The sequence below is a fragment of the Microcaecilia unicolor genome, chromosome 1 (genome assembly GCF_901765095.1).
Source record: "Microcaecilia unicolor chromosome 1, aMicUni1.1, whole genome shotgun sequence".
NCBI lineage: Eukaryota > Metazoa > Chordata > Amphibia > Gymnophiona > Siphonopidae > Microcaecilia > Microcaecilia unicolor.
In genome coordinates this window covers 761,219,258-761,232,167 of record NC_044031.1, presented here as the reverse complement: position 1 = coordinate 761,232,167, position 12,910 = coordinate 761,219,258, and the positions used below count along the sequence as shown (strand labels likewise).

Genomic DNA, 12,910 nt, shown 5'->3' with positions numbered 1-12,910 from the left:
TACCCCCCGGGGCTGGGAAGAGGGCCTGGTTTTCATTTGGACTGAGAAAGTCTGGGCTATGTGTACCTGTCAAAAGTGGTGACTGGCCATGATGGCCAGAGTACTGTTGCTCAGGATGTGTACGTTGCTGCAAGGGGTGTTGCTTAGGAGGAGGAAATTGAAGTTGTGTTGTATGATGCTGCAAATGAGCTTGTTTTTGTGGATGCTGATGTTGAGGTTGTTGCTGCTGCTGGTGCTCCTGAGAATGCAGATATTGACGAGGTTGCTGCTGCGGTGGACACAGAGGTCGTTGCTGTTGTGAGTGCAGATGTTGAGATTGTTCCCGCTGCTGTAGATTTTGAGGACGCTGCTGGTGCTCCTGAGAATGCAGATATTGATGAGGTTGTTGCTGCTGCTGTGGATACAGATGTTGAGGAGGTCGTTGCTGTTGCGAGTGCACATGTTGAGGTCGCTCCTGCTGCAGATTTTGAGGACGCTGCTGGTGCTCCTGAGAATGCAAATATTGACGAGGTTGCTGCTGCTGTGGATACAGATATTGAGGAGGTCGTTGCTGCTGCTCAGGGTGCACATGTTGAGGAGGTGTTTGTTGCCGCTCTGCGTGCAAACATTGAGGAGGTTGTTGCTGTCGTGAATACAGGTATTCAGCAGGTTGATGTTGCTGCTGTGGATGCAGATGCTGGGGTTGTTGTTGCTGCTGTGGATGAAGATGCTGGGGTTGTTGCTGCTCTAGATACAAATGTTTAGCGGGTTGTTGCTGTTGTGGATGCAGATGTTTAGCGGGTTGCTGCTGCTGCTGTGGATGCAGATGCTGGGGGGTTTGCTGCTGTGGATGCAGATGTTGGGGTTGTTGCTGCTGTTGTGGGTGAAGATGGGGTTGTTGCTGCTCTAGATACAAATGCTTAGCGGGTTGTTGTTGCTGCTGTGGATGCAGATGTTGGGGTTGTTGTTGTTGCCGCGCTCCCCCTATCACGGAGGAAGCAAAGGGCGCCTGTCTCTCCATAGCAGCAGGTATAACGCTAATACAAATTAATACATAAGTAAATGTAGCGCAACACCGTAACCGGACTCTCTGGCGCTTAGGCCGGGGCCAGCAGCAGCACTTCCGCAAACGTCACAGACTCGTTGCCGCCGTAGGAGCCGGGGAGCGAGCGGCCTCTGGAGGTCGGGAGGAAGTATGGCAGCATCGACTCATTCCTCGCCCAGCAAACGCTCGACGCGCTCCCCCCACAGGGCAGGGGCGGAGACAGAGCGAGCGGCCCCTAAAGGCTGGGAGGGCGCGTGACAGGTCAGGTCGGTGGATGACTTCTGCAGAGGTTTAACCCAGGCCCAGTGACCCAACTGATCTCTCCAGACTTGCAGCAGCGGCGAACTGGCGGGCGGCGGCACTAAAAGCATAAAGCAGCGAAGCTCTTGGAGTCCGTCCTTCGCTTTCCGTTTCCCGCCCGAAAGGAAATGACATCAAAGGAAGGCGGGACGCTGAGAGGGCAGGAAACGGAAAGCGAAGGACGGACTCCAAGAGCTTCGCTGCTTTATGCTTTTAGTGCCGCCGCAACTCCAGAAGGAAGCCATTTTTTAAAAATCTGTTTCTACTCCCCTGCGCAGCCGTCGCCATTCACTGTCTGCATCCACGTTGTCTTCTTTATTCAGCAGAGGGAAGGATGGGACTGGGAGGGGTGGTAAGTACAGAGTATGGGGAATGGGGGACTAATGAAGTGGGTGAAAGATGGGGGAGGAATTTAGGAGACTGGGTGAGGGAGATGGTCAAAGGGGAGAGAGGAGCATCGATGGGAGGACAAGGACCAGGGAGAGAGGAGAAATTGCTGGATATGGAGGGCAGGGGAGTTGCTGGACATGGGTGGATAGAGGGGAGGGCAGGGGAGAGGAGAGTTGTTGGACATAGGTGGATGGAAGGAAGGGCAGTAGAGAGAGGATGGTTGCTGGACATGGGTGGATGGAGGGGAGGGCAGGGAGAGAATTGTTGGACATGGAGGGAAAGGAAGGGAAGACAGGAAGGAGATGCACATGGATGGAGGGAAAGGGAGAGAGAAGAAATGCTGACATGGATGGAGGGGAGGGAAGAGAGAGGAAGGATATATGAAGGAAAAGGAAGAGAGGAGAAAAACAGCACATGGATGGAGAAAATAGGCAGAAGCTGGATCCACTGGACAGTCAAGTCTGCAGAGGACCCAGCTTTTACTTACGGATGTAGAGCAAGAAAGGAAGGAGGAAAGTAAAGAAATAAATGGAAAGGAAGCTCTGGAAACGGAGTTAAGAGGACAGATAGCAGCAGAATCGGATACTGGGCCAGCATGATCAGAAAAACAAAGTCACCAGACAACAAAGGGAGAAAAAAAACATTTTATTTTCATTATAGTGTTTGGAATATGTCCACTTTGAGAATCAGGTGCTCAACATTAAAAGTTTATATTTATTTATGGCATATTATCCCACATTAAACATGAATTAGATTGGAACCTGGGATCATTTAAATTTTTTTTTTCCTGGAGAGAGTAATGCATTGCCTCCCCCCCCCCCCCCCCAAGGCTCTCTCTCCGGCTATAGCCAGCTCTGCAATTTTGAGGGGGGGGGGGGGGCGCAGAGGTGGACCGGGGAGAGAGCCTGTTGTTAAACATTTACCAGCAAACCACTGTCTAGTGCCCACCCAAAAATTGACTTCTGGCTACGCCACTGGTTTAACCCACTGGGAATACAAACTCTGCAGGCTTAAAACTGACTTTAGTACGCTGCTTGGTACTAGGCAGACTTTGAGCAGGGAATTGGCGGTGTGCTGCTATCCCAAGTTCAGATGTGGCATAAACTTGCCTGCAGGGCTAACAAAACACGTGGACACTGCCTCGAATACACTGCAGAACCTGCGCACAGCCACTCTGTTTCATCAAAACCTACTGTGCTATGCTACACTACCCCACCAAATTTCAAATAGGGGAGCAACGTGCTCCTCAGACCATTCTGTTTCTCTTACTTTCCCACAGGGCTTCCAAGGGACATTCTTGGCCAATCCTTTATCTAAGTTCAGTTTTTATAGTCCGCTTATTCCTAGCTAGCAATGATCAGAGATAGCAGCATGCACCATAGGGTAAATTGTGGGAGGATTGTGCCTGAGCCGCAATTGTTTGACAGGTCTGGGAGGTCAAAACAATTGAATTTCTAGTTTCTGCTTTTCATTGTCCATCTTCTTCTCTAATCTTATCTCTACCTCTGATTCCGATCCTTATGTTGTTGCAGGAATTACCACTATTGTTAGCAGAATCTGTGGTACTTCAGGAGTCAAACAGCACACACCAGAATGAGGGAGAAATCTTCTTTATTTGCCAGCAAACAAAGTAGGACATCAGCTCTAGCTCTCTTCTTCTCTTTCTCAGCTCCCTGGATCTTAAGGCTTCTGTCTCAGCTCCTTCTCTTCTTCTTAGCTCTCTCCTTCTTCTTCTGAGCTCCTTCTGACGTAAACTGCTTCTGCTCCCAGTTATATACAGTTTTAAACCCCCTAGCCCCCCTTACTTTCCAGATGGTAAAGAATAGATTGATTACCCTGTCTGAACCAATCATCTCTACACATATATTCAAAAATATCAGTTACATAGGTTTGATATTTCCTGAACTGACCTATGACCTGGGGCCTCTCACACTAGACATTGTGGCTCCCATCTCTTGGCATTTTATTATTATTCACATAATCCCAGTCATAGCTTAAACTGGGTTCATGTAGGGGCTAAGGGGCCAGTCTTGCTTAATGGCATACAGTCCTACATTTTGCTATAATCCATCAAGGAAGTAAGTTGACTTTTTCTGACCTCTTTCACCTATTAGCTTCATACATTGAACTAGCTAGGACTGTGGATAATTCAAACCAGATGATGACCTTTTCAACTGCAATCTTACTTGAAAGTCAGACACTGATGTAACACTGAATTGAAAAGATATTCTACATAGAATTATTAATTACACAGAATAAAACATATTCTAAAATAAGCAAAAATCGGAATTCCTTATAAGACAAAATCTACATATCAAGAACTTCTAAAATCTAACTATTTTCTTCTAAGCACTTTAAACTAATCCTTTAAACTGCCTGCAATATGCCTGGCTCATAATGGTATCCATATGTGGTAAACTAATACCTTTGAACTAACATTAACCCCAAAAAGGGACAGTGAAAGTTCTATTTCTCTCTGACCTTTTAAACTCTAGTCTAGCAAAAGCTAGATATTTGAATAATTAAAACCATATGACATTCCTTCACTTGCAGAACTGAATCGAACTTCTAACCACCAAATTAATATGGCTTCTTTTCCTGCCCAGGCTGCTTCATTCCCCCCTTTGAGACTAAAATCAGCTTATGCCAGTGGCGTAGCCAGAAGTCAATTTTTGGGTGGGCCAACAGGTTGGATGGGTGGGCACTAGACAGTGGTGTGCTGGTAAATGTTTAACAACAGGCTCTCTCCCCGGTCCACCTCTGCGCCCGTCCACCTCCCCTTAAAAATTGCAGAGCTGGCTATAGCCGGGGAGAGAGCCTGGGGGGGGGGGGGGGGGCAATGCATTACTGTCTCCAGGAAAAAAAAATTAAATGATCCCAGGTTCCAATTTAATTCATGTTTAATGTGGGATAAAATGCCATAAATAAGTAAATAAATATAAACTTTTAATGTTGAGCACCTGATTCTCAAAGTGGACATATTCCAAACACTATAATGAAAATAAAATGATTTATTTCTACCTTTGTTGTCTGGTGACTGTTTTTCTGATCATGCTGGCCCAGTATCTGATTCTGCTGCTATCTGTCCTCTTAACTCCGTTTCCAGGGCTTCCTTTCCATTTATTTCTTTACTTTCCTCCTTTCTTCTTCATTTCTTGCTCTATATCCATAAGTGAAAGCTGGGTCCTCTGCAGACTTGACTGTCTAGTGGATCCAGCTTCTGCCTATTTTCTTCATCCATGTGCAGTTTTTCTCCTCTCTTCCTTTTCCCTCATCTCCTTCCTCATTCTTCCATCCCCTCCATCCATGTCCAGCATTTCTTCTCTCTCCCTTCCCTCTCATCCATCCATGTCCAGCAACCCTCCTCTCCCCTTCTTCCACCATGTCCAGCAACCCTCCTCTCCCCTTCCCTCCATCCAGCAACCCTCCTCTCCCCTGCCCTCCATCCAGCAACCCTCCTCTCCCTTCTTCCACCATGTCCAGCAACCCTCCTCTCCCCTTCCCTCCATCCAGCAACCCTCCTCTCCCCTGCCCTCTCCTCTCCCCTTCTTCCACCATGTCCAGCAACCCTCCTCTCCCCTTCCCTCCATCCCGCAACCCTCCTCTCCCACCATGTCCAGCAACCCTCCTCTCCCCTTCCCTTCATCCAGCAACCCTCCTCTCCCCTGCCCTTTCCTCTCCCCTTCTTCCACCATGTCCAGCAACCCTCCTCTCCCCTTCCCTTCATCCAGCAACCCTCCTCTCCCCTGCCCTCTCCTCTCCCCTTCTTCCACCATGTCCAGCAACCCTCCTCTCCCCTTCCCTCCATCCCGCAACCCTCCTCTCCCCTTCTTCCATGTCCAGCAACCCTCCTCTCCCCTTCCCTCCATCCAGCAACCCTCCTCTCCCCTTCTTCCACCATATCCAGCAACCCTCCTCTCCCCTTCTTCCACCATGTCCAGCAACCCTCCTCTCCCCTTCCCTCCATCCAGCAACCCTCCTCTCCCCTTCTTCCACCATGTCCAGCAACCCTCCTCTCCCCTTCCCTCCATCCAGCAACCCTCCTCTCCCCTTCTTTCACCATGTCCAGCAACCCTCCTCTCCCCTTCCCTCCATCCAGCAACCCTCCTCTCCCCTTCTTCCACCATGTCCAGCAACCCTCCTCTCCCCTGCCCTCCATCCAGCAACCCTCCTCTCCCCTTCTTCCACCATGTCCAGCAACCCTCCTCTCCCCTTCCCTCCATCCAGCAACCCTCCTCTCCCCTTGCCCTCTCCTCTCCCCTTCTTCCACCATGTCCAGCAACCCTCCTCTCCCCTTCCCTCCATCCCGCAACCCTCCTCTCCCACCATGTCCAGCAACCCTCCTCTCCCTTCCCTTCATCCAGCAACCCTCCTCTCCCCTGCCCTTTCCTCTCCCCTTCTTCCACCATGTCCAGCAACCCTCCTCTCCCCTTCCCTTCATCCAGCAACCCTCCTCTCCCCTGCCCTCTCCTCTCCCCTTCTTCCACCATGTCCAGCAACCCTCCTCTCCCCTTCCCTCCATCCCGCAACCCTCCTCTCCCCTTCTTCCACCATGTCCAGCAACCCTCCTCTCCCCTTCCCTCCATCCAGCAACCCTCCTCTCCCCTTCTTCCACCATATCCAGCAACCCTCCTCTCCCCTTCTTCCACCATGTCCAGCAACCCTCCTCTCCCCTTCCCTCCATCCAGCAACCCTCCTCTCCCCTTCTTCCACCATGTCCAGCAACCCTCCTCTCCCCTTCCCTCCATCCAGCAACCCTCCTCTCCCCTTCTTTCACCATGTCCAGCAACCCTCCTCTCCCCTTCCCTCCATCCAGCAACCCTCCTCTCCCCTTCCACCATGTCCAGCAACCCTCCTCTCCCCTTCCCTCCATCCCGCAACCCTCCTCTCCCCTTCTTTCACCATGTCCAGCAACCCTCCTCTCCCCTTCCCTCCATCCAGCAACCCTCCTCTCCCCTTCTTCCACCATATCCAGCAACCCTCCTCTCCCCTTCTTCCACCATGTCCAGCAACCCTCCTCTCCCCTTCCCTACATCCAGCAACCCTCCTCTCCCCTGCCCTCTCCTCTCCCCTTCTTCCACCATGTGCAGCAACCCTCCTCTCCTGTCTGCCTTGTTTCCTTCCAGGCCCCCCCCCCCCCCGTACCTTTAAATATTATAGTTTTGCTGGAGTCGCGGGCAGCCGGCATTGAAGACATCGGCAGGCTTACGCCGGTTCCAGCAGCCTTCCCTTCCCTCGTTGCAAGTTGGATGATGGCTCCGCCCTCGTAGAAACAGGAAATACGTCAGAAGAGGGCGGAGCCATCATCCGACTTGCAACGAGGGAAGGGAAGGCTGCTGGAACCGGCGTAAGCCTGCCGATGTCTTCAATGCCGGCTGCCCGCGACTCCAGCAAAACTATAATATTTAAAGGTACGGGGCAGTGGCGGGCTGGGGAGGCAGATGCGGGATCGGAGCTCAGCCTGCTCCCTCCGCTCCGCTGCCTCCACTGCTGGGTGGGCCTGAAACAAAACTGGGTGGGCCTAGGCCCACCCGTGGCTAAGCCCCTGGCTTATGCAGAGATAAGTCTCACAACTCAAACTCTGGGGATTATAGTGGTCCCAACTCCATACCTCCTCCTGGGGCATAACGTCTAGGAATAGGCTTGTGAATCACCATTACCCTACTCGTTAAAGTCCTACGGCATACTGCCGAAGCACATGAGGCCAAGAAACAAAACAACAATCCTGCTAAAACTAAGACTATTAGGGAAATGAACAAGGGACGTATCGATGAGGTCAATGACCACCACCAGGAGGTAAGGTCTAATCCTCCTCGGTAATCCTCCACATTACGGCTAGCCAACTGTAGGACTTTATCCATGGCATGCCTAACTACATGCGTCCTATTTATGACAATGGTACAGCACTCTGAAGAATTGAGCACTGTGCAGAGGCCACCCTGGGCTGCAAAGAGGTAGTCAAGGCCCATACGGTTATACCGAGAAACTACACTTAATTCATTAATTTGATCCTGCAATGCATTGACTACCACGTTCAGCTCATGGACTAAAACATGGAGTAGGGACTGAAGTCGCCGGGTAGCCATGCCTAGTTCAGTGATACCCGCTACCGGGCCCCCAATAGGAATCCAGGCCGTGGCAGAAAGGGCTACAAGTCTCTTTTTAGTCAGAGGATAAGTAGAGTTGATATACTGGAGGGCTAATTCAATTGCCTCATCCTCTGTAGCAACGGAGGAGGGCAAGGACAAGGCCTCTCGCTTAGAGCGGTGCGGGGATGGTGGCCTGAGAAGAGGAATAACTTTAGGAAAATAATTCAAGGTTACCAATACACAAAAATCATGCGTGGGGGGAAGAATCATGTGGAGGACATTATCACAGAGCCAGTAATGACCAAGGAGAGGGTGAGGGAAATTCCCAATAAATGTCGGCTCAAGCTGGACAAGGTACTTAGGATGCCCATAATGTGAGCCCCTATCCCAGGGGGAACGAAGACGAAATGGAGACTTTGCACACCATAGGTGCCAATCCCCAATTGTGACAGGCTGCTCATTTGTTATAAACTCTTCATACCCCGGGGACTTATGAAAGTAGAAAATAAGCTTGGACACTATAGTCATCTTAGTGGTACGGTAAGGAGCCAGATAATCACCTGGGTCATAATCTGCAGGTACGGTAGTAGGGCACATAGGAGTACCTGGAGAGACTACCCACACAGATTCCCCCTTCTCTGGGAGAACATTGGTATAGTTACAGGAAATGGGAGGAACAGATGAGATGTTTCTTGTTAAACAAAACACTCCAGAAACTGGATAGGGAGACGTAAAGACTGGCCTTAGAGAAGATTCAGAGGGGGAGGTAGCATTATAAAAGGACCACCAAGTATAATCCTGGCTCCAAGGGCCTGAACTCGAAAAGTAGGAAGGTATAAGAGCAGTAAGCGGCACAGGAACAGCTGGGACATCTGTAGTGTAAGGAGAAAATCGGGAAAACACAATACAAGGGGAAGTAATCTTTGCCTGGCTAATTAGTTCCTGGACAGAGTGTAGCCAAAGGTTGGAGCGAATTGGGGTATTAGGAACAAGGAGGCAAGGAGTAGAAAACAACAAAAGCACCCAAATTACTAACATTTTCTTTCTTCCTAATCTAAAACAAATATAGCAAACTAATTAAGCAATAATATTCCAACAGTCTGTGCTAGTCACAGATTACTCTAATATAATGTTCTCAGTCTTTGAGTTCTTATACCAGTTGGGATAGACCCTCAACTGACAAGGATCAAGCTCTCAAATTCCAGGAAAGCCAGAATCAGGCAAGAAAGAGTCTCAGTATGAAGCCGAAGTCCAGCAGCTCCTGCGGTATGCAGTTGACCCTTCTTTTCAGCTAGCAGATTCTTTGGTTCGGGTCAAGCGCAACTTCAATGGCTCCGCTGGATCACTTTCTGCTCTCCACTGTCTAGGCTCCATCTGATCCGTACTGGGCTCAGTCTGGTCAGCAGACTTGATTCGAGACCAATGGACCCATGGAGTTATCCCTGCGACCTTCACAGATGTAGGGGTAGAAAGCAAAACAGTAAAAGGTCCTTTCCACCAGGGCCCCAAAGGCTGGAGCCTCCAGTCTTTCACCCAAACTCTATCCCCTGGCAGGAAGGAATGTACCTGAGCCTGGAAGGGGACAGGGTTTATTTCTCTCACATAAGACTGAAGCTCAGAAATTATCCGGCCCAAAAGGGCTACCTGCTCCTGCACCTGGGCAGACCCTAAAGTCCCTATGTCTCCCTTAATTCCCTGCAAAATGGCTGGGGGCTTCCCATACACAATTTCAAAGGGAGAAAGGGCTGTTCCTTTAGTTGGGGTGCATCGGAGGCGGAAGAGGGCTAGTGGCAGTGCCTGTGGCCATTTCAGTTGGGTTTCCTGACAAATCTTTGCTAGGCTATTTTTCAAGGTTCTGTTTGCTCGCTCAACCTGCCCTGAACTCTGGGGACGGTAGGCACAATGCAATTTCCAGGTAATGCGCAATGCGCGGGACAGGGCCTGAAGTGTGGCTTCAACAAAGGCGGGACCATTATCTGAACCTATGGCAAGGGGCAGTCCATACCTGGGGATGACATCCCTAAGGAGGGCTCGAGCTACTTCTGTGGCTTTCTCAGTGACTGTAGGATATGCTTCCACCCACCCAGAAAAAGTACAGACCATTACCAAGAGGTATCGGAGCCTACCGCTCCTAGGCATTTCTGTGAAGTCTATGACTAGGGACTCAAAGGGTGTTAGTCCTCTGGACTGAACTCCTGGTGGAATACGGGGTCCCTGACGAGCATTATTCTGGGCACAGAGAGTACATCGGGCAGAGGCAGTGGCAACCAGACTATCCAATCCTTCCAGCACCACTACTCGACTGAGTAGGCGGGCTAGTGCTGTTTTCCCTAAGTGTGATAGGTCATGAGCTTGAGACACTACAGGCCAAGCTAGGTGGCGTGGCACCAGAACTCTGGTATCAGGGAGATGTAACCAGCCATCAGGTCTCCTTACTGCACCTTCTTCTTGAGCCCATTTCTCTTCCGTTTGGGTGTATATAGGCGTCCATTCTTGCAGTCGAATTTGGAACAGGGGAGTCACAGTACCTACTGGGGGTCCTCGAGCAGCTTCCTTGGCCACCCGATCAGCATGGCGATTCCCTCGGGCCACTGGAGTATCTATCCTTTGGTGTCCCCTGCAGTGAATGACAGCTACCTTCTTAGGGGCCCAAACAGCCTCTAGTAACTGCAGTATTTCAGGTCCATACTTAACAGGTTGGCCTGCAGCATTTATGAGTCCCTTTTCCTTATACAAAGCTCCATGAGCATGTAGAGTTGTGAAGGCATACTTGGAATCAGTATAAATGTTGGTCACCAGTCCTGCTGCTAGCTCCAGAGCTCGTATGAGGGCCACCAGTTCTGCTTTCTGGGCTGAAGTTCCTTGGGGCAGGGCCCTTGCTTCTATCACCTTGTCCTCTGTCACCACAGCATAGCCTGCCAATCGCTTGGAGTTCTCCACGTAACTGCTTCCATCTGTGAAATAAATTACATCTGGGTCCCTCCAAGGAACATCTTTGAGATCTGGTCGACTGGAGTACACTTCATCCATGGTTTGGATACAGTCATGATCCGGTGGTCCCTCAGATGCTGGCAAAAGAGTGGCGGGATTGAATGTAGCCACTGTTTCCAGGTGTATCCGTGGATTCTCACATAAGCTGGCTTGGTACTTAACCATGCGGCTATTTGTAAACCAGTGGTTGCCCTTGTACTCCACGAGGGTGAGAACTGCGTGGGGGACTTTAACAACCAGTTCTTGCCCCAAGGTCAACTTGTCAGCTTCCTGAACCAGTAAGGCTGTTGCTGCAATAGCTCCTCATGCAGGCTGGCCATCCTTTAGCCACTCCATCCAGCTGTTTAGACAGGTATGCAACAGGCCTCTGCTAGGATCCCATCATCTGGGTCAACACACCCAAAGCAACCCCCTGTCGCTTGTGGACATACAGTGAGAAAGGTTTCTCCACATCAGGAAGGCCTAACGCAGGGGCTTGGAGTAGGGCTTTCTTTATGGCGATGAAGGATTGTTGAGCAATAGGTCCCCATTCAAATGGTTCCTTTTCACCCCCCTTTGTGGCCTGGTAAAGGGGTTTCGCTATCAGTGCAAAATTCGGAATCCAAATTCTGCAGAATCCGGCTGCTCCCAGAAATTCCCTAACTTCCCTTCTGGACTTGGGTTGGGGAATTGCAGCAACCGCTTGCTTCCTACTGACATCCAGTCTCCGACTTCCCTGGGAAATGCAGAAGCCTAGATACTTCACTTCTGACTGACAGAGTTGGGCCTTCGAGCATGAGACCTTATAGCCTGCATCCAAGAGTAACTCCAGCAATTCTCTGGTAGCCTCGAAACACTCTTCCTGGGTCACTGCTGCAATCAGGAGGTCATCTACATACTGGAGTAAAACTCGCTTGGAAGGCTCAGATTTAAAAGTCTTAAGGTCTTGTCCTAGGGCAGTCCCAAAAATGGTGGGGGAGTTCTTGAACCCCTGTGGCAGGCGGGTCCATGTATACTGAAGCTTCTGTCCTGTTACTGGGTTTTCCCATTGAAAGGCGAAAAGCAGTTGACTGGCGGGGGCCACCCGAATACAAAAGAAGGCATCTTTTAGGTCCAGTGTTGTGAAATGGGTAGCTCCAGAAGGTATCAATCCCAGCAGGACATATGGATTAGGCACTACAGGGTGTAATGAAATAGTGGATTTGTTGACCACTCGTAAGTCTTGGACTGGCCGGTAGTCCTCAGTCCCTGGCTTCTGAACTGGCAACAGTGGCGTATTCCATGGAGACTGGCAAGGTCGAATAATTCCATGGGATAACAGACGATTCAGATGTGCTTGAATCCCTTCCAGAGCCTTTCGGGGAATTGGGTATTGACGAAGATGGATTGGCCGGGCACTCGGAAGTAAGTCTACATGAACAGGAGGAATATTTCGGGCCAACCCTGGGGGATTATCTTCTGCCCATACCCCATTGACCTGGAAGCTGTCGGCCAGGGATAGGTCAACTTGGCCATGCGACTGATGCAGCCGCCATTCTTCTTCAAGAGGGCAGCAGAAACTCAATATGCCCTTAGGGCTGGATGTCGGGGGCCGAAAGGAGACTGAAGTCTGGCCATCAGAGTCAAAGGAAATTTGGGCCCTAAGCTTGGACAGCAGGTCCCGGCCTAACAAAGGGATTGGACAGTCTGGCATATACAAGAATTCATGAGTGACTGTGTGTGAGCCTAATTGGCATCTACGGGTCGTCAGGAAGGGCCTCCGGTTCTGCACCCCCGTGGCTCCCACCACTCGGACAGTTTTTCCAGACACAGGCGCTAATCGCTCCGTCACAACAGAATGTTCAGCTCCTGTATCAATCATGAATGGAATTGAGCGGCTCCCTATGGTTAGCTTGACCATGGGTTCCTGGGAGCCCAGTTTGTAGGAACCCGGTCTGTCCTATTCATCCCATTCTGCCATCTCGGCTATCCCAATGATGTCAGATTCAGAAGGCTCATACCTTCCCTCTCGAACTCGGCCTCCTCGATCTCCTGGTCCCCTTCTCAGTCCCTGGCGCCTCTGGGGGCATTCATCTTTCCAGTGCCCTCTTTCCTTGCAGTAGGCGCACTGATCCCTCTCCAATCGTGGTCTGGGATT

At 50.5% G+C, this 12,910-nt stretch overlaps 2 protein-coding genes across 2 annotated transcripts in view; one reads left to right on the top strand and one right to left on the bottom strand.

The window, feature by feature from the left end:
* LOC115462760 (methionyl-tRNA formyltransferase, mitochondrial-like) overlaps positions 1 to 12,910 on the top strand; it is a 387,082-nt gene that overhangs the window by 216,817 nt on the left and 157,355 nt on the right. The gene's annotated exons all lie outside the window — the stretch shown is intronic.
* LOC115462768 lies at positions 70 to 12,481 on the bottom strand (the record flags this gene model as incomplete). The annotated part of the gene is given in 3 exon segments (XM_030192757.1): positions 70 to 726; positions 10,351 to 11,094; positions 11,096 to 12,481. Coding segments are annotated over 3 exon segments (2,787 nt in total), but the record flags the coding sequence as incomplete, so codon positions are not given.